Raw genomic sequence first — 22888 nt, forward strand, 5'->3', positions numbered from 1 at the left:
ACATCGAACACAGAGGTACAAACTGATTCAAAGACATTAAAACGAGTAGTTGAAGCTGAAAAATGGAGGCAGCCTAAAGTCTGATGAACTCAATGTGCATGCAAAAAGTGCCATGCAGATGTCACGTGCTCAGCATGATGTATGATGAGAACATTCAGTATTTGTCCATGCATGTAGATGTATAGGAGTTACTTGTAATGATTAATCTCCGTCACGCTTCAGTCATAATTCGTCTGGTTCCCAGACTTAAAGACAACGCCACATCGCTTAGATGCATCCATACCAAGGTGCAGTTCTGCCGATTATAAGTGACGCGCACTTCACGCCATATACGCGCGTGCAAACTAATTCGTGGCTATCGTGAGTAAGATCGTGGCTATCGTGAGTATAAGATCGTGGCTATCGTGAATTAGATCGAGGTTTTTCGTGATAGCATCACATATCATGAATTTATGCACCGAGTCCATAAGTAAATGACAGAGACGGAAGCGTGACAGCGGTCAAACGAAATTGCATTTGGAAATTTCTATTTTTGAATTGCCGATTGTTCATATCATGCGGAAGGTCTACCTTTCGCTCCTCACAATCGGTCTTAAATGGCCCAAGAAACCGAAATTCCCAATGGTAATGTGCAACTTGTTTTTCTCCAAACTTTTCCCTTTTTTTTAATTATAGATAATAACTTCCAAGGGATGATGTATGTTGAATCGAAAGTTGAAACCTCATTTAAACTGGCAAAAATAATCACCCCTTTGTTTCATAATGACTAACCAGTCGAATTGTTTTCGAGTGTTCTTTTCGTTAAACCTCTTTCGCTTGTGTTTATAAAACACCACACCCAGGATGGTACCAAAAGGCGTGAAACCTGAAATGAATTCATCCATTTCACCAGTGATCAGGTTACCAGACCTAAAAGTAAAACTACTTACGGTTTTCCTTCTGATAAATAAAATATTGGGACGCTATGGCACAGAATTCAGGTAGCCGGTTAAGATTGCCTTGACTTCGAAAGTTCAGGTTATCGGACGAAAACGGACACCCCATTATTCCTTCGTGATAAGTCGTACCTAGCATTAGTTCCGTTCCGAGCCTAGGTTATTGCTAAATATGGAGAATTACACCTAGGCGATAAATCTTGGTACTCGTTATAGGTGACATTTAGTGTGTGTTCGTTTGTATCGCCCGAATATATCTTATTGCAAGGTAACTAGAGGTATACCATTGCGTCAAGCCATCTACTTTTATAAAGGATTAGATCAAGTTTTCCAAAGTGGATGAAAACGAAACTTCACAATCAAATTTGTTTCAACGGGGGTATTTCTTTATTAAGTCGCGTTACATTTTCGAGAAAACGCTACACTTAAGAACTTACAAAAGACAAAGGAATTTCTTGTTATATCTTAAGGGATTAATTCATTATGAATTAAAGTCGTCACGACTGTACATTCTTTTGAAAAAAAAGTTTAACAAAGAGGGGACATTTCTATCTTTATTTACAATTCTTATAAGATGTTAGTAAAAAAAAAAAGGTCAGTGCGATAAAGAAAAAATAAAATAACCAACCGAACGAAAACCCGCGAAATCTTCTCTAAACACTCATGCAGACAACATGCGTCCACTTGTGGTGACGTCAGCGTCTTAAATGTGTATGCAATATTACTCGTGCTCAGTTTGGCTGGTGCTCGGTGAGATGGCTTATACGCTGTGCTACGGGCGTTTATCCGGGTACCCACCAAGAGCCATTTTCGGCGCCGACCATTGTTGGCGGTCGGCTTCGAGTGACGTTGGGCTGAAAATGTACGCAAAGTCAGATTTGGTAGTAGCCCCAAAATTGCATGTCTGTCACCTTTTTAGATGTTTAGTGGTACCTGTTCGATTCAGGGTCCGTTTCGATTGCAAATGCGCCCTCTTTCGGCTCATTGTGTCCTGCTGAGGAACTCTATCCTCCTTTTTCTGGGGTCCATCCCGACGGGGGACCAGGCGCATGAATACTGCATACACATGAAGGCCTCGCAGTCACCACGGCGGAGGAGGGGAATAAAGGACGAGCACGGAGGGTTGAAAAGTGGAGGGGTGATTTGATTACTGTACATGAATACCTACATGTATGTACAAGACCGGAGGTTTGGACGTGTACATGGCCATTTCTGCCCGGGAAGCGCGCACGAGTAATGGCTGCAGAAGAGGGCGGGAGCGTGATGAAAAAAAGTGGAGAAAAGAGTGTCCATCAAATGCACATGGGGGTTACAGAAAGAGAGATAGAGAGGGGGTAGCTATAAATAGAAAGAAGAAGAAGACTGAGAAAGCGAGGTGGGATGTACGGCGGACCAATATTCATTCATATCCGTGTGTTTCGGTTGATATCTAGCAAACAGTGAATATACACATAAGGTGAAATGGTGGCGAGTGTGTACGTGGGTTCCCATAGCATTTTTTTCTTTGTTTGGGGTTTTAAAAATGTGTGGGTGAAAGACCACCAGGAGCCTCAAGCCAGAGAGCAACATCGGGGTCAAAGGTCGCGGCGTTCTGACAGGAAGCAGATGCATTGTGGGATACATATGAAAAAAAGTTTTGGTGCTTTCATTCTAAACTTGCCCAAATAATTTTCATCACTTTTCAACAAGTTCTGGCATGTTTTTGTTTGAAGTGCGTGACGTGCATGCAGGTGTGTGATGAGTGACATGCAACAGAAAGTGTGACTGGGCTTCCCGCCAAAAAAAATCATGCAAGGTGGGGAAAAAAATTGGTTCGCAGCGGATGTGATTTGAAGAAAATGATGATAAAAAAAGCACGCAAGTACGTCCCAAAGTATGAAATTTTGATAGAAATGTCCAACCACCAAAAGAAGTGACATTTGTGACGGGGAAGAGCGATTGTGAGAACGAAGGTCCGAAAAAATTGCACTTTTATTGGGTGAACGTCATGGACAGCAAAGTTGAATAAATAAGTCAAGAGGAGTTGACTCGACTGTGCCATAATCCCCCTGGAGGGTCCAGCCTTTGATTGTGTTTGGGAATGGTCTACCCAGGTCATTATTCTGCAAGATTTGCGAGGCATTTTGTGGAAGCCGGTTGAGTTCACACCGCGCGTGATACGCTTTCATGTGAGCAAAAAGTGATTGGGTCCACACGCGTGAACTGTACTTTCGCCTTTACTAATCATTGTGTGGCAGTGCATGCAAATTGAGGAAATTGGGGTTTTGTTTTGGAGGGATGGGGCCTTTTTTTAAGATGGCAAGATTTTTTTCCAAAAAGGGTTAAGGACCTGATGGTGCTCCCTCTGCGCCCAGAGCTCGAAGTGGCCATTTACAACATCCAACACCAACTAAACCCAACGCCAAATACACAAACACACAAAAAACCCTACACCTCTACGACTACAAAATACGAAAGGGAAAACCAATACATTGTAGAGCAGGAGTTCCCAATATCCCAGTTAAAGCAGCTTTTACATGACGTCATGACATCCGCATGACGTCAAGAAAAGAGAAGCACGGCGTCATTCCATCGGGGTCCAACTATAGGAGTTGCGGTTCGAGAATGAATACTGGGATGACTTTCTCACGAGGAGCCGTCCCCCTGACGTGGATTTCGTCACAACAGTGTTGACGGCTAATTAGGTACACTGCTATTTGAGGTCATGTGTACTCAGCAACATAAGCACGTGACCTTTTCAATCACATGACCTTTAAGCAAACTGAGTGGCTCGTGGGGATAGAATGAAAATACCAAGCGCACATTTTGGTAATAGTAAAAACAAACAACGTTTTGAAGTGTCGCAGCCATTTTTTTTTTTTGACAAAGCAACAATTCTACGCATGAAAGAGCCGTCTGATATAACAGCGAAGCACTTCAATACAGATCTGAGTAATTACTCGGCAAGAAACTGGACACCAGGCTAAACAAATCCGCCATCTTTAATATCGGGACGGCAAACACATATTTCATGCCCGCTTTCCTGCCCACTATTTGCTCGGTTTTGTAGGGACAACGCTCCCGATTTGTGGCCATGGGCCAAGTGTTTCACATTCTCTCGCCGTCTGAAGTGGAAAAACGCCAAGTCGGCGAAATGAGAAAAAGGTTTAAGTATCCCCCCATTAAATTACTCCACTTTGATAGAAATGAATATCCTTGTTCGGGCCACATGACTTTTCCCGCATCAATTCGAGCGCAGTGTAGTATTGCACCCACTCACAAAAACAAAACTCTTAGCCGGTTTTCTTGGAGACGATCAAATTCTGAATTGACTGCGATGACATTCTTAAGGACGTTTGACATTGATATCTCAAGGAGTACTGGTGCCTGTGGCTCCGGGAGATGCGAATGATCAATTGCCAAACCTTAGCAAAAGTACCGAAAGTCAGGGTTCAATATTTTTGAACTCGATACAAGAGAGACAGTAATCAAAGAACGTCAATCATCGTCGTCTTTAATATGCGTGAGAGAAAATAACCGCAGTAATTTGAAAGACTTTATGCCATGAGTGGCTATCGAACTCTAGAGGGCAGTAAACTTGTATTTTTTTCTTAAAACTATTCCATATGAATGCTCGACAGGGGTGATATATTTCGCATCTTATAGCACTGCCAGTCTTCTCAACGTTGATTTTAGACCTCAATTGAAGTCTCTTTTCTACATGTACTTTCATACAAGACTAGAAGCGGGGGAACTATTTGTTTCCAAAAGGGCAGCACGCGGGAAAATAATGGATGTAGTGCTGCTTAATTTGTCACGGTTGCTGCCGCCCACTAATGACATTCACGCTTGGCGAAATTAACACCGCCTTGGCCTATACAGGACGAGGTCATTCGAGATCCGCCCCGTGCCGTTATGGTTCCGGAGGGAGGAGATGGGGGCACCCGGCTAAATATGCACGGGAACTAATGCATTATACAATTTTGTCTTTAATCACTGGCTCTGCTGATAGCACCGTTGGCAAGCTCTATTTTGAAGAGCGATCGTGCCAGAAATAGATTTAAAGTGACGAAGCCCATTGAATCTCATAGAAATGATCTTCCTCCTCCTCGTCCAAGTTTGGAGCTTCAATGATGTCGTCTTCATTCCCAAACCAATTTAATGGTAGATATATTTTGCCTATCATTCATACTTGCACTGCATGGAAACACATTTTGTCCAGATGTAATTTATTTACAAGTTCCAAAAATGGGCAAGAAATGCCTAGAAATCGGGAATAGGGTGTACACAAAAAAAGAGGATTTTTTTTTGAGAGTATGACGACTGCTCTAAATACAGTGCAGTACAATTCCCCAAAATTCTCATAACGTTCTTGAGATAAAGGAAGGGGCGAAAGACATTGCAGAAGTCTAGGCTGTTGAACAGAAGGTTTAAGAATTACACGGTAACGAAAATGGCCTGCATAGGCCTGTGTGCTGCCCCCAAGCGGTCAAGAGGTCTCTAGTTCAGTTCAACGCCTTTGTAAGGAGGTTGGCTAGAGCAACAGGGATCTGACTATAAACGGTAAGTAAGAGGCAGTCTAGTCAGGACTGGTGTCCTATACCGCTTCTATCGGTATCGTGTAAAACTTTAGGTGCAGAAATAAACTATTTACTTTTCCCCTTCATGACAGCCAAGGGTTTCCATCCCATCGCACTAAGTCTGTATTTAAGTGTTTTCGAAGAATGTTCATTCGATCTTTCATTTTTCTAAGAGAGGGCTCTCAACTTGTTGAACATGGGATACTCAAACAGGTAGGCTGGATATGGTTTTTGATAGGAACATGTCGACGAACGGTCAAAGAACCCCGCGGGGATGTACAAGTCGTAAAAATCCGAGCGCCGGCAAGCAATACGTGCTCCAACTCGAGCACCCTCTCGAGCGCAGAAAGCCAAGCCCGAATATCTCGAGCACGCACCGGGGCCTGCATGCGAGTCGCGCGAGCCGGGGCTTTGCCCGGCTCAGGCCGGGCTAGTGTTCCCTGCCTCTCCGGTGACCATGACCGGATTCCGAACACACTTTTTGGCGGGACCGCTAAGTGAGGATTAAGCTGCTCCACCGTTCGAGAGCCACTCTGCGGCCCTCGCCCGTTCATCAACAAGGACCATGTTGTTATCTTTGGCTCTAGGCTTAGGCGTGCCATCATTTACTCCCCCTCTTTCTTGTTTGATCCCCCGACGCCGTCCTGACCCACTTGCATAATTTCAGGTCAGCCCCAAGCATGAAACGTAATTAGGCAAGGGCAGCTTCCAGTATATTTATGTTTATACTAATAACTGGCACTCAGCCTATCCTCCCCCGTTGGATAATAAAGGGGAAACAGAAGGAATCTATCTCTAGATATCCGGGTAGGGATCGAAGTTTGCCACGCCAAGAATGTGTAACAGACCTTTATCATGCTGCCACCATTTTAGTCATGTTCACTGTATTCAATAACAGTACTGAATGATAATGGTATTTTGTGCAAAAAGGAACCAGACTATTTTCCTTCCAGCCTCGCTTTGGTTACATTGATATGTATGGGGGGGGGGGGAAATGGCTGCAACATGATAATGGTCTATTGACCGTTCGAATGTTGGGGCATTTTGACATTCAAGTTTAAATTGCATCTTAACCTATTCATTCTTCAGTAACAACATCTTGTATGTACGATTGTAAGGCAGTAAGACAGTTTCCTGAAAGATTGTCTGAAAAATAGCTTTGATCTAAAAATACAAGCACCATTTAATGAAGTGTTTAAACAAATCTTGTTTAGTTCTTTTGGGGATTTGTTTGAAAGAGGTACTGACAATGCCTTCATACCTAAGTTTTATTCCACCGGTGAAAAGTATGCCACGGTTACAAAAAAATTGAAGGGAAAAAAGTCAGAATAAAGTTTCAACGTTGGAAAAATGGCAAAAAAGCCCCCAGTAACATTTTAAAATTGAATGCACCTATATAAACGCTTTCGACATCCCCGTCGAATTTTAATGCTGTTTGTGCGAATTCTTAATAAGATGCACTTTTTTTGGAAAGTGCATAATACATAAAAACACGTTTGAATCTCCCTATATATTGAAAGATCGCGTTAGTGATTGAACTGCTAATTTCTATTTGCATTCAATTCCATTCGGAATCGGATGCTAATTGGACGGGCAAAAGTCTATAGAACGATTAATTTCAGGCCCATTCTTTAAATTTGGACAGTATTTCATCAGATTTATTCATTTCATTTGTTTGTTTGTTTTGTTATGCTAGGGATTTTGTTACACTACCGACAAAAGTAAAGTTAATCTCACTTGAAGCCCTTGTGTAGAATCTTTTGCCAAATGATTTTTTTCTTTCACTTCTTGACTACTTTTTAAAAATCCAAATGATAATTAAAAAAAACCGACGAGATTGCGGCCGATTGAGTTGGAAGCTTCAAGTAATTGTAAATTCTGAAGAAACAAATAAGACGATTCCAAATGACGATAATTTGATCATTTTAGGCGCTTTCGATAATCCTCTCTTCTTCTTTTTTAACACTATTTGGGTTTAAAGCTGCGTTGTAAATCCAGGAAACCAATTCGCCCCACACAGAAAACTCTAAAGCAAGCGTCTCCGTACCTCGGTATACTGTATACTAATAACTAACGACTGTAGTATTAAGAATGTCATATAAGCATCTCCAAAAATTTCAATCACTTGAGTCGTTTGCGTTCCTCGATCCCTCAAACTGGCACATAATTTCTGTCCAAATGTCAAGATGGCGGGACGCTGGAAGGTGTGGAATGTCTGAGCAGTGATTCGTCACACTCTGGACGGGCCAGCGAGTCCAAAGGGTTTCGGGGGCGAACAAATCGGTTGAGCAGACGGCCAGGTCGGGCCATCATCCCCGGCCCGGCTTGCCGACCGGTCGGCCGGTCCTTAAGGGGATGTTGCTTCATTTCACCGGCACCGGGCGCTCGATGTTTGGCCGAGGTGGTTTTATTTTACCAAACCGTGGTTAAAAAAAAAAAACACCGGATGGGAAATTATCACCCGAAACGCGACATGAATGTTCGCGGGGCAAATTTGCAAAATAAATTAAAGGATGGGCGAGCACCTTAGCCCAGCGCAGGAAGCGATTCCAAGGTAGCTCAGGTATTAACTCAGACGAGGACCCTGGATGGATGGGTTTGGGAATCCGACGACTATTTTATCCGTGGGCGAGTTTAATTTCCTTAATTAAAGCAATAAGTAGGACTAATAACGTTGAATATTTCATAAGGTGAAAAAAAGAGTTAACATGCCGCTTTATAAGGATCGGTGGGCCTGTCAGGATTTCACGATGAATAACGTTTATATTTAATTCTTTTTAAAATCATTTTAAATATTGTTCTTAGAGACAAATGTTAGGGTATTCTATACATCCAGAGATTCATTTTGAAATGGTGCAGTGAAAAAAAAACAGTTCTGTAAAATTTCTAAGACATGATCAAAATTGATTCTTACGGGTTCATAAAACAGTCGTAGTGCACTGCCCCTACAATTTGTCGTCAACTCAAATCCCATACTGGGGAGGTCGATCTTAGCTTTAATATAACCGGGCAGGGTTGAGTGGTGATGCGTGCACATCACTTCATGGATGCATAGAAGGGTCTCCTAGGCAGTCAAGCCAGAGTCTTGGGGCACCCGATGGGTTTTCTCGCTGATGCGTTTTAGAATTCAGGGTGAAGCTATATAGAAAATACAGCCATGTTTTTGTCGAATTCAATTTCGCCAAGAATCAGAAGAGAAGGTTATTACAAGTTGTCATTATATTGGCCTAGCTGTTAGGCCTATGTCGAGATGGGTGCGATTTTTTGTCATTTATTCAGTACCCCTTCAAAACAACACCAGAATGATATCAACAACAATACTTGACTGGGTGAACTCATAAGGACAATTCGACGATAAAATTGCACCAGACTTAAGATTTGTTCTTCATTTTAGTTCCCCGAAAGCATATAATTATGATTTGACGTTCTTTGCAGAAAATGGCTGTCGTTGCAGAAATGGCATGTTGACGTTGCGAGAAAAAAGGGTTAATAAATATTTGGTAAATAGCTCAAAATATAGAGTCTTAATTGTCAATTATCTCAATATAATCGGCAGCCTGTTGACCCAGACAGGAGTGGCCATTGCGTTCGCTGCATAACAATACATCAACAGTGCCCACTGAAGCCCAACGCCGCGGCTATACGGAGTCGATTATACCACGCTCGATTACCTGATGCCGTCCAGGGACAGAGGGATAATCCACGATCGTATTTTCTTAATTTATGACCGCATAGCTGTCCCTGACCCATTCGAGAAAGCGATTTAGTGGCGAATATGAGCTGAGACTAAACATCAACAACATTGGATTCTCATGGTACGCCGCTATTACCGTGCAGTTGGATCATGGCGTTAAGCTGATGTGCGGATGGGTGCCGCGTTCCATCTAGAGTGGTTGCATGGGTTGCACAAGACAGAAAACTATGGTAAACCTTAGTTGGAAATTGGACACAAAATGGCGGGCCGCAGAAAGCACTGATTCATACTGAATGATAATGATAAACATCCCATGCATCAATGCACGTGGCGTCCACTACGTATCCATGAACAAGGGTTGTCGCAACCCTCCCAATAGACCTTATCCACGAGGAAGCAATTTTCGATCGTGTCCCCTGAATTTTATGATGGGAGTGCGTTCCAAGCCACACTTGTCATTTGTTTGTGTGTAAATGTCGCTTAAAACATTACAGGGTATTTTAATTATCAAATTTTAAATTTCTCATCAGAGCAGACTGATAGTAATTAGTAATCAACTTTAATTTCATTGCTTTCATTTTCTACTCGCAAGTTCCAAAAATGAAAATTTTCCATAGCTTTCAATTTAATATGGCCGACTTGTGAATAAAGTCAATATAGGGCCTACCCATCGCACGCCGTGCGCCTACAGTGTAACGTCAACTGCAGACGTACCGAAATTCCGATACCAGCCTACACGTTTATTGTGGTAAATCGTTCGGTTTGCTTTTCTCCATCAAAATTCGGCGTCGCTTGATACCCCCCACCCCCCCCCCCCAAAGTACCGCTTGATAAGATGAGATAAAGACTCTTACGCGAGACTTGGGGTCGTATACAAACAATTATGCCCATCAAGTTTCACTCGGTTAAAGATGGCGTTTAGGTGCCTTACGTATGAAGCGCTCATTGTAGTTTCCACGTGTAACAGGCTCTCGCGTGTCACGAGATCTGCCACGAGAAAGGCCCGATTGTCATGTTTCACAGCCACAGGGGAAGATGATTGGTCAGATGATTGGAATCGTTTTAATCTGATAGAGCGGTTTTACTGCACACGAATCCGTACTTGAACCAATCTTATACCATTGACAAAAAAAGATGGCTGTTATTTCCTTGCTATATTCCTACTGACTGACGTCCGTGTTCACCCGAAGAGGTCAGCTACTGCTATACAGATACACTTATTAGATGGAAATCTCTACCCAAGACACTAGGAACGTTTGTAACTTAAGACACAGACAGTGGATAGGAAGTGTCATCAATATTTGACACTTTATACACAAAAGTAGCTATATGTCATGCGCCCTCACCTTTGCCATGTCGACGACGGTACTAGCCTCGTCCGCTAACTTTCTTTGATCTAATTTCGTTTTCCTTAGCCTGAAAAGGAAAAAAAAAAGAGAGAGAGAGAAAAGAAGAGTTGAAATGGTACAAATTTGCGTCGATCATGTTATTTGTCCGTAGGATCAGGAGGAGCACGAGTGCTGGATCAAAACACGGGCCCACGGAGCGACGGAAATCAGAGAATTGTACTTCAACTTTAATCGCGACTAAGTGGAATGCCGTGAGGCGTAAAACTCGCGGCCTCATACTTTAATCAACGAAGTGATCGATCTGTAAGGCAATTGGGTCACGCTCAGAATGCTTAAAGCGACATAGACATGAATTTTACACTGGAACACTTGTTGTGAACATGTCCATTCCTCTGAAATGTATGAAAACTGTGATACTTCCATTTTTGGTAATTTTGTTTTGAAAAGTGCAATTAACAAAAACTGTTTAAAGCTTTTCTTGACAACTGAGGGCGCTGTTGCGCTGATGCCATAAGGCACAGGCTCTTCAGGTTCAGCGTTTTCTGTTCAAATTGTGCACCAGGAAATTTGCTAAAAACATTTGTGCATATATGTTGCTCAATGAATTACTGTCATGCACTTGAACAACAACGAATCTCCACAGAAATTCACCACAGCAAAAAATCCAAAATTCTAGTAACTTTTAGTGCTGAAGCAGCTGTAACGCTTAAGTTTCATACCTCTAGTGACATCACAGTTTTGGTCATGAATATGGAAATTCGCAATTGGCATAATAACCAAAAATGACACACTTGAAATATGCAACATGAAGATTGAAAAAAAAAGTTTAATGAGACACCAAGGCGCATTTGAAGGAGTGCATTAAAACAAATCTATTTCATGGGCCCTCTAAACTCGCGAATGAATTATCAGAAACGGATCATAACGATATGGCTGTTGTAACAGATGCCACACATTGCTTCATAGTCAATAAATAATCTAGGATATAACCACTCTTCCACACTTGTATCATAAAAAGATGCAGTACTCTTTTCCTGTCGAAATGTGGTTACTGAATTTACAATCCTTCATCGAAACCTATGGTACAAAGAGAGACATGGGTTGGATTGTATGAGTTGCACTTTTATCGTGAAAATTGGAAATAAAATCAGGCCCGGAGTTCTGTAGTCGGTTTTTTTTATTTGGTAATAATTTTGATATCCTTGGGTCATCTTGTGACGCTCTTTCAAGACCGCACGTTCCACTGCGTCCTTGCAGGGGTTCGCAACAATAAAAACATCACATGCATCCCTTCCGCCCGTTACCATGGTTACCAAGGGCTGCTTCAGATGACGTCACGGAGCAAGGAAAGGAGTAGCCAGTATTTCCCCCTTAAAAGAGTTCCGCTCAAATACAACCCTTCAGCCGAGAGGTACTTCTGCTAATACTTCCCCCCCCCCGCGAAATGACCTCTTAACGAACTCGTTCCGCCATTTTTCGGTCCATTTCGGCTCTTCAAAACACTTGTGGAGTGTTTTCCTTTAAGTATTTGACTCGAACTATGTACAGCATTGATCGGATGTACGGTGCATTCAAAGCCGAGTGTTTCCCTCATGGAGTGGGGCATGGGTAATTACAAACAAAATATCAAAGGAGTCAGAAGAAAGAGGGAAAATTGAAGTCTGGGGAGATAAATTACATGGACTTCTACTGTTTTCAAGAGTAACGTGGTTTTTAGGTACGGGATAGCAGCTCAACAAATCATCATCTTTCCGTTAGTTAGTTAGTTAGTTAGTAACAAACGTTGACAATGTCTATTGCTCCTACATATTTTGACCGATTTTAACCAAACTTTGTCAAAAGTATCAGTCAGCCCAGCCCCAACATGTCCCATGACCAAACTGGGGTCAAAGGTCATCGTGGGGTCACTTGGGTCAAAAACATTAACTCAAAACACTACTCGTTCCAGAAATTACATGGCACAGTCACGTGACTCGTTCATGAACACGAATTCGTTGGCACGCAGCCTTCTGGGATATTTGCGATCAAGCTTGTTTTATCTATAGGCATTATCTCTGGCTCCGAGTAAAACATGTAAAAATCCTGACTCTCTGACCACTGTTTCATTTGATGAAAACCAAACACAATTAGGAAAATATCAAATGCAATGTTTAATCTCTAAACAATGGTTCGTCTTCGTGTACTCTTAAGATGTCTTCTTTTCAAAGGTCTTCATTTACATTCTCCATTTATATGGTAATCCTGGAGGGTTTACTCAATGGCAAAGCATTCTCCAAACTCGGCGCCGTGATGAATCGAATACAGCTTGAAAACCTGATGAGATTGATACGGTAAAAGTATACATTTTTTTATGCAAAAACAAAATTATATTTGTCTTCGGACAGAGGTAATCAAACACTTGTTATCCCGTCGGGAGCGGTAGGGCAGACAATGACTTGTGCACTTAGAGATGACGACGACGCACAAACGCTCTGCGGTGCGGGATGAATAATAACACCTAAGCTTCATGCCGAAAAGGATATTAAAAAAAGACACAGACTGATAATCACGTCTACCGGACAATGTTACTTATTCCCCCGGGGTGTTCCCGTCGAATATCACCAATGCGTCTGGTCTTACATTTGTAATACGGCACAAACCCCCTCCGGCACATCTACGGGAACTTTTCCATATATCGATTCTGGATAGAAAACGAAAATCTGCCGGCGGGGGGAAGATTCTGCCAGCTTTTTCCTCTTTGTTTCAACTCTGGCAATGCCAATACTTTTGTTGAAAGTGAGAAACAAAGACAATGATTTAAAGATGCATATGTGAAGTTGAGTTGCCATGGGCGGATGGGTTTATGGGATTGATTTTCAAGACGCCACCTTGTAATCTAACGCCGAATATAATACAGCCCATCTCGACTCCCAAAATAATGAACACGTATAGGATTTAGAAAATGACAGCCACAAAACGTAACCGATGTTTAGTTTTAAAGTTTCTCTTTATGAAATTATTAAGTTTGTTACAGTATAACGTTAACAACAGCATCCGTAACTATAGACCTTGAAACACTGACGATGTAAAACAAACCTGTCCAAAACAACCAGGAGACGACTTATAAGTCAGTGGTTGAATGATCGTCGGTGACACTTGTGGTCACAACGACCTACATTCGTTGACCGTTAAACTCTCAAACTATCGGGGGAAAAACACACTGAAAACAGGTACCAAAGAGATGAATTTCGGTGAAGATTTTTAAGAGCCTTGCGCGTACTTACATTTCACAGTTCTCCAAAATCTGAGAGAGCTATTGGTAAGAGAGTCGATTGAAAAAGAAGAAGCTTGTTTGCAAGTTTATGGCTAGGTGCATGGTACTAACCGGCCTTTGAGCCGTTTTTTTTTTCTAAGAAAGTTGGGATGGAATAGACCTGAGACATAATGACGGCATGCTTTGTTTACATGTGCGCTTTCCTATGGGAGCCATGGGGACGAGAGCCGTCAAGCTTCAATAGGTAAGCGCCCAAGTAAACAAAGCGTGACGTCATTATGTCTTAGGTCTATCGGACCAAAAGTTGCCCTTTTTTGCAATAGAGTGTAGGGATAATTTTGTTGTTTTTCAACATGGCGATGGGCTTGAGGATAACTTTTAGGGGTGATCATCTATAACGGGGGAAATCATCCATGCTTTATTGAACTTTATTAAAGGTGAAAGAGGTTTATCATCCAGTACCGAGGTTAAATCAAGCTTTAATTTGATGTATGTCTCCAACGACTGTGAGAGTTGTACTTTCCCCGTTTAATTAAAGTGGGGGTATGTATCATTGTCGTCTATGAGAGTTCATGTACTGGGCTGCACCCTTTGGATGTGATGAATAAGCTGCCACCAAGCGTTGGCAAAGGCCTCCATTTCTTGGCCAATGTTCAAGCCAAGTTTTGGTCGTTGGTCACATCTATTCGTCACGCGCGTGCAGCCAGGCCCAAAGTGCGATTGCACAGCTGACACCGTGAATTCTCGAGTATTCTCGCAATGCCCCACCGCCCATGCTAAAACGATAAGTGCAGCCGGGCGCATGCCGGCTCGGCCCGGCCCGGACCGACACAAAAGGCGCGAAAAAAATCGCGCCAAAATTTCTTGCAAAGCCATCGATCGTCTGCGGCCGGGGAGAACGACACTTGGTTTGCTATCACTTGAACGATTTGAGAACTAGTAACGGGAACAGAATAATCGTCGATTGGAAAATTAACGAATCTCAGTTTTTCCCAGACCATTTCTGTTTGCTGAATAATTTCTTTACATACTGGTGTAGGCCTATTGAAATAAGTTTTAAGCGTCTGAAATATACTAGCAAATATAAGTGTCTTCAATAAAACTGTTAATCACAAATTACTTTTTCGAGCATTTTTTTTCTTGAGATTCGAGTGGAAATTTGTATTATACAGGTTAGAGTCTACGGACGTCTGGGCGCTTTTATATAGCCGTTCCAAGAAGCAAAGATGTCAATGTTCTTGGCGCTGTGCTTTCTTCTATAGCTGCCAGTCAAGCACTTATGGCTGTCAATCACATTACTTTGAAAACAAAAATGAAAACTGGGAGGTGATGTTTTCGCGCGGGTGATACTTCCATAGAGAGAAAAAACCAACCGCCGGAGGGGACATGAAGTGTGAAGAAGAGTCTCTGTTTGAATGGGACTTCGTCAAGACTGAGTATGCGTGAACACACTCCAACATGTCAAGCACATTTTGTTCTTTTGGTGTTGTTTTCCCCCGCTTTTCCCCCCTCTTTCAGAATTCGCGCCCTCCGGCGCCGGAAGGTTGATAATGATAAAACTAGACGAGCACCGACGACCCGGAGAATGGAATGGCTCTCCATCAAAGATGCAAACGCCCGTGTATAGGAAAATGTCTTGAGTCGGTCTGACACGGGATACGTGTACGCTCGGGGGCAAACTGGGGGAAAATTAATGCATCTCCGGTGCCGGTGTACAGGTGAAGATGATCTGACCGTGTGTGCAGTGTGGCACTCTCGCGTCATGTAGCCAGGCTAGGCATAATATCGGACGACCGAGGCAGCAAGCTACAGGTCACGTCCAAGCGGATAAGGCCAGTGTGCATTCACATTGTCGATGTTGATCCCACGCACGCGGCAACAAGAAATCGAAAGGTCAAGGAACTTGTTGTATCCCAAGCGAGCTAGACTCCACAGAGTCAAAGGCGGCCAGGGTGTGACGTCACCCTACCACTTAGGCCACTCATGCACCGGCCGCGAGAAATATCAGCGAAAAGGAGATGTTTTCTTCGGTTCAATAATGGATTCAATCCGCAGAGGGTTGTATCGAAACATATGCCTACTGAGAGGACACGGTAATATTGGATGGGAATATCTCTCATGTTTGTTACATGTATAAACGGATAATGCTGGATGTGGTAAAGAAGAAACTATAAAAACATCGTCACTGGCGCAAGTTGCATGCTATGGCGTTGTATATAAAACGTGACCTGCATGGAACCTGGACCTTTATCATGTATAATAGCGCATGCGCAGAAGCACTTTCAAAAATCACATCTCAATCAAAATTAACCAGTTTCCTGTATTTTTTTCCTAAATCCCTATCCTTATTATTCATTTTATTCGCTACAATGAAATCTCCTCCTTCTTCTTTTAGTTGTTTTGTTTGACATTTTCAAAACAAAATTCAAAGTTGAACAAAGAAACTGACTGGAAGGGGGTTTGAACCAGCGACCTCCGGATTACCATGCCGGCGCCGGAACTGCAATCTCGAGGTCGCAGGTTCAAACCCCGCTCCAGTCAATTCCTTTTGTTCAACTTTAGAATAAGTATAATTCTTATGCACCTAATTATTTTCCCTTTATGGTATATTTGAAGATTTCAATACAAGCTAGATTTTTTTTTGTCTGCGAATATCGATAAAGTTATTTTTTACGGGACTCCTAAATACGTATTGGCCTACATGCAGAGAAAAATATAGGAAATTGAAAAGTGGCATCTTCGAGAACAAAACGCTTGAAGGTTTATTTCATTGTTTGTCATGCCCAATCCTCGCCGTCACAGGACAGATAGGCCCATGCCCTGCCGAATACATTTTCCACGCGCCTAGATAGAACGCGCCTGGTAAATAGCAGTCATTAGTACCGCCATCACTGTCAGATGCAATGAACGTATCAAGCCCAGTGAAAAAGGCCAGCCATCGCCAGCGCCGACAACTCATTAGCCAGAAACAAAATTAATATGATGATACTGTCTCCTCTCTGCCGTGCCCAGGGCAGTAATTAGCCGCCTGATCCCAAATACGCCGCAACCTCGTCCCCTGAAGCCAAACACACACGCACAAACACTACTTATCCGGATGGGCGGCTATGGCTATCCTCAGATTGATTGGGAACGGTCGTTTCTCACGTCGAGTGACATTAGCGCGGGAACTGAGCCGGGGTAGAGTCGCTCGCAGAAGGCGCGGGAAAATTTTATTTTCTGGAAGTCGAGTCCTGTCGCACATAATTTGAAGTATTACCAGTTGCCGTGCATGTCCACTTTGTAAAGAAATAAAAGATGAAGGGCGAAGTATTTCTTGAAATAAACTGCGCTATAGTATTGTAGTAAATTGACAATGGGCATAGGGGCGTTACGATGCACGATGTGTCATGAAATTGTAACACAAATATTCCGCACCAATTGCCCTGAAACACAATGAATCGCAGCAATGCGCCGTAGATGCTGTTGTTGGGTGTGCGGCAGTCTATTAAAAAAACGGATAGCTAAGACATGAGACAGACTGCTGAGAGGCTGTTGGAACTTTGTTTTTCTCAATATTATTTTTTAATCTTGGTTCCATCTCCCCGAAAATGTCACTAGGGATAATGTTAAGAATATCGGGAGCCCATCACAACAAAGACACGTCCTTAAAATACATGCATTTTTTAATCACTATTTGCACAGTACACAGGAGAGACTCCAACAAACACATCTTGATACTTGCTTTTTAAAATGAAGACAAATACGAATGTATGAGAAGCATCATTTTCTGAGTGTTATTTCCTCTCATGTAATTTACCAAGCATGCAGCACCTATAGCTTATGCATTAAAGGTACATATATCATTTGCCTTTGTGCTAATTTTTTTTTCGTTTGAAGCAAAACTAATGTTGAAAATCTTAACAAGGATGCATAACAACTAACCTGTTGAATTTCAGCTCAGTGGATACTCTACATTTTGAGAAAACAGAAATGCACAACAAACGTATGCAAACATTTTGGGGTCTGGTTACAACGATTCCGTTGCTAACTCACGTGAAAAGAACGTAAAAAAAAAAAGAAGATTTTTCGCATTTCAGGCGAAACAATTTCTGCCGAAATACGTTTCCGAGCAATTACAAATGTGGATCCGTGCCTTTAAAGGTGCAATCTCATAATACATATCTCTTGATCTATACACAATCCCAGTAACCGCTCCACCAGCTCATTGTAACTGTTTTTCATGATTTAGTCATTAATTGTTTTTGTTACATACGCGGCTTAAATAGTATACAGACGCAAGTTAAGTGGGGGAACCTATACCAAACATTAGCTGTTTAGGAAATTAGTTAAAGGGTTTTTGATTCTTTACTTATGCTATTTAAAAGATCTAGTTGAAAGGAAACTAACCTAATGTTTAACCGTTCCTGAGAAAAGACGAAGGAAACCATATTGTTTACATCGGACACGACGGTGTACGTAAATGCATTTCCTGTCTTTTTCATTTAATGTACGATTCACGTTGTGTGCGTCACATATATTACACACAGCACCAATACACAAAAGTAGTTTCTTACACGTCCGCAGAAGATGAAGCCTAATGTAAAGTAGATGCATTGTTAATTAGAAGAAGGTCAAACGGATTGTTTCTTTGTGTGTTTTTTTCTCTTTAAGAAAAAAACCCACAAAGGATCTGCCGCCTCTTCACAGCTTTGGGTAAACAGTACCACATGCAAAAACACCCCCACATTTTATGTCTCCGATTCTGTAAACATCAATTCATTTTCTTCGTCTTGGCATTCACGAAGCTCCGTCTAGCGGCGCCGGCTTGCGATGCCCCGGGAAGACAGAGAGGACATTACCAAGAAACGGAAACAATAAACCTTTAATTTTGTTTTTGCTAAGGCGGGATGGATAAACAAACAAAAAACCTGCGTGAATGTACTTTCTGAACAAAGCAAGAATACTGAGGATTTTGGTGTTGGATTAAACTCCTGAATACTGTGTTCGAGCGACAGATTTTGCTAATCGCGTCCACATTAGGGCGACACAACTTATCGGGGTGACGAATTGGTGTCGTCCTTTTGTTAAAACGACCCTTATAAGAAGAAATGTTATTGTCGCAAACCGTCTAGATCGGTTCCTCGTGGTCCAAAACATATTACCGAAACTCGCTACGATGTTTCGCCACAAGTTCGAGCTTTGCAATCTCGTCATTTTAATGGAAAACACATACACAGAAAATAAAGATCACGTTCTGTGAATTAATTTGCAAAAATTATCTTTCTCCATCGATGTCTGTGTGGTGCTTTTACGATCCAACTTCGGCCGACATCATCATCATGTATGCACGCACGAGGCAGTAGTCACTGGTTCCGGTCCTTCATCATAGCATTAATACTGTTAGCACGCGGAGGGAACCAGTGTACCATGCTGTATGCGCTAATATATAGCTGGGTCCTGGCGGTCGACGCGAAAGACCCGTCATCGTGTGCATTTTGATCACACATGCATCAGAAAAACGGGATTTTTGTCAAGATTTTGCATGTCAAGATGAAATAATGGCGTATAAAACGGTGTATGGCGTATTATGTTGTGCATTTTAATGGCTTGTATAATAATTATATTGTGCGTATCGGGGGCTGAAAAATGTGATCGGCATTTTTGTCGGTGTATCGGGCCGCAATTCCAGCGTATCGGGCCGATACGCACGTTTGTACATGGGGAGAACCCTGCAGGATAAGGTAAACCTGGGTTAGGTGACATTTTAGGTTTGTGCACAAGTCTATGGGAAAGTCGCCCTATTATGGCATTCAATGAGATTATTATTATCATTATTATTATTATTATTTTTTTTTTTTTAGATTATTAGGTCCAGGTGCGATTATTCGAACTGATTGTCAATTGACAAAGACAAACTATTATCATGAGTTTCAATCCTTACTTCAACCTGCTCCAAACGTTAAGGAAACGAAGTGTTATGCTGTATACACTGTTGTTCAATGACGGAATATGGAAAGAATTTCACATGTGACTTGTGTCATGCAAATACCATGGGTCTGAACAGTACGAAAATAACGGGACGCCCCTTTTCGGTTGCAAAGTTTTTAAAAGAGCTTTTCTGGCACTACTTTTGATGGCAAGGCCTATAGTTTTTCTGACCCTGGAGGGCGCTGTTGCTGTGATGTCCCTTTTTGGATCTCATTTGCATTTAGAAATTCCAATACAATTTATGAAAGTTAATACAGTTTACTGTAATAAATGCGTATATTATTGGTTCACTGACCTGCTTTCCACGTACTCAAACATTAAAAAGATAATGATATCACAACTGCCCCAAAACAGAGAATTCACCAAATATATAAATTTAAAAACAAAATCATCTTGGGGCATGTGTTCTCAATGAAGCATCACTGATACTCAAACAATGACGTAAAATGGCAGCACTGCTTACTTATGAAAGTTCGAAATTCCACTTACCGAAAATAAATAAGATCACTAGAAATGGCCAAAAAAACCCACAAAGACTGGAAAATGTAATGGGATTCAACGATGCATTCTACAGATTCGCGTATCACAATTGTATTGCAAAATTCTATTGCCTAGAGCCCTCTGGATTCTACCAACAGTGCGATGACCTCTACCAGCATGAAAAGGAAAAGTAAAAAAAAGAAGTTTACATTCCGCATAATCTGTCTGCTGTATTCTCATTAAAGCACCATGAAGTTTTAATGACAAGAAACTTTATGCATTTACTGATGTGCGTGAAATGTAATGACGCACGCATCAGATTTGCGCAAGGCCGTATTGAATACATTTAATTCTCATTGAATGAACATTTCCATTAGAAGATGAAATTGATAATACAAAAAAGCAACGAAATCAAAGGTGCAGCCTTTGAAAGATTTTATGACATGTACATGCATTACCATAAATGCATTTGTGTCTATGGCATAAGCAGCACTACTGATTACTATATTGCATGCTCAATATCCTCGTGACGAAAATATTACGGGTACTTATGGCCAAAGCAAATGCCGAGTTCGGCCTATGCATTTTATCATTTGCTTTGGTCAAATCTGTCCAACGGACAATAACAAAATTTCAAGATGGCCGCATCCATACTACGGGCATAGAACAGGCATTATCACGTATACGGGCGTGAGTTTCCAAAAATGTTACTTCCATTTAAGGTGTAAAAAGTATCAGCGATTTAGATCTCTTCACATCATTATCATCATTTAAAAATGACATGAGCATAGATCAAAACGCTGCCTAATGACATTCATTAATATCGGTCTAGAAAAACACCTCGGTCATATTCTTCACATCAGACTGCAGCTTTGTAGGCTGGAAGCCCGACCTCATGCCATATACATGTGTTCGAGTGAGACATATCGAGGCAGCGTTCAGGCAGCAGCATCGCCTGCCTTCACCCGGTGCTGGATGTGATATCATTTCCGCGGTATCACGGTCAGCCAGGTGTTGTATTGTGTACTGTTGGACAGTCATGACAGCATTTTTTGGAGGGGGGGGGGGGGGTTGACGTGAATTGAGCGACGGATAACGTCAAACGTCGCGATCCACTGATAGAATCTATCACCACGCTGAAGCAACTCGTTTTACACGGCGTCTGCATCACAGGCGCAGATCAGGGCCAAAAAAATCGTTCGGTCTACCCCGCATAAATTATAGTACGCTAAGATTTGTAGTAATACCCATGCTCGAACTAGACAAATCAAGAAATTAAGCTGGACAAAAAAGCTAGTTTCCCCCATGTCTCGATGCAACAGGAAAAACAGAGAGCTGAGAACCAATCATCACTCATTCAAAATACGCCAGATATTCATTCCCAAAGTAAATTCGCGCAAATATCCAAGGGCGTATGCGAAACTCCGTTCAATCTCGGATGACCCGCGAACAGTGTTCTCGGGTTGCCGACTAACATCCAAGTGCGTGTGGACTGGGCGAAAAAAACAAGATGGCAGCCGCCATATTAAAACGCCGAATGAAAAAGAAAAATTAATGATCTTACCCAAACAAAATGTAAATACCGGAACAGCTATTAAATTAGAGAAGACAGTATTCCTGCCCTAGTTTGATGCGAATCTATATAGGGGAGTCTGTACTTACTTATGGATGGCGCTGAGGAATTTCCGTTGGTGTTTTCGTATTCGTCTAGAGCTAACGTTTTTCACCAGTTTGGTGTATTTGTAGATAAGCCACGTCTCCCGAAGAACGTTTGCAGCGGCGTTCTTTAACTGCAATTTGCACGAAAGAGAAAGAGACAGTTAATACGTCTTCAAGAAGTACAAATTCGAAAAAGATTGGATAAGATGAACAAGAGCATGGGGTTGAAACTAACGCTTTGTGTTTTGATGTGTATTAATTCCACTGAACAAAATTTAATCGAAAGGGGAGTTCATCTTGTCATGTACCAAAAAAACCGGATACAATGCCAACATTTTCTAATGTTCCCTTTTCCATTGGTTTGAAAACCAACTCGTCACATTAATATTCTCGGACATTAAATGTTCCTAAAAACGCATAATAACGTATGAATACACTATAACAGCGGCGGGTATATGGGGTGGGGGTTAGGGGTCCACCCAAAAACCAAAAAAATCATGCAGAAAAAAATAGCATATGCCTGCTCCCCCCCCCCCCCAGACAGCTACTGCCCCTTGAGCCAAGCCTGGATCCGCCACTAAGTAGAGCTGGTGTAAGAATGTTGTTAATGAATGGATTTTTGGACTAAAAAGAACCGTCCGTTTCAATGACGCAGAGAGACCATCAATGACACGTACAGAATGTAGTCACATCCCTTGTTCCCATTTTCCCCCTCCGCAAATTAAACCTCCTCCATCTTTGATGAGGAAAAGACAGATTTGGCGCGCCATGAATCGCGCGTCTCTTCCTCGTTCCCAGGGGTAGGATCGATGGATTCAGGTGCAACCAGTTGATCGAGTTACGGCTCGCTACGCGGAACGCAAGGCCCCAGATATCGATCCCAGGCTCCACCTGGTTATTTCATCATTTATGGTGAACTCTTTTTTAATCCCTTCGCCCTCTCATCTGACGCCATATCCATTTCTCCTGCAGATTAGGTAATGGGAGAC

At 42.1% G+C, this 22888-nt stretch overlaps 1 protein-coding gene across 2 annotated transcripts in view; it reads right to left on the minus strand.

The window, feature by feature from the left end:
• The window catches only part of LOC119744920 (small conductance calcium-activated potassium channel protein 2-like), an 89876-nt gene that overhangs the window by 3030 nt on the left and 63958 nt on the right, over positions 1-22888 (minus strand). Inside the window, exons 6-8 of one of the 2 annotated variants that reach the window (XM_038221119.1) lie at positions 21903-22030; positions 10535-10604; positions 2104-2175 (exon numbers count right to left, since the gene is read on the minus strand). In XM_038221119.1, the coding sequence (XP_038077047.1) occupies positions 2104-2175; positions 10535-10604; positions 21903-22030 (270 nt within the window). The remainder of the gene's footprint in view (positions 1-2103; positions 2176-10534; positions 10605-21902; positions 22031-22888) is intronic. The other variant, XM_038221121.1, reaches the window with a different exon arrangement.

Source organism: Patiria miniata, unplaced genomic scaffold (genome assembly GCF_015706575.1).
Source record: "Patiria miniata isolate m_02_andy unplaced genomic scaffold, ASM1570657v1 HiC_scaffold_7, whole genome shotgun sequence".
In the NCBI taxonomy this organism is placed as follows: domain Eukaryota; kingdom Metazoa; phylum Echinodermata; class Asteroidea; order Valvatida; family Asterinidae; genus Patiria; species Patiria miniata.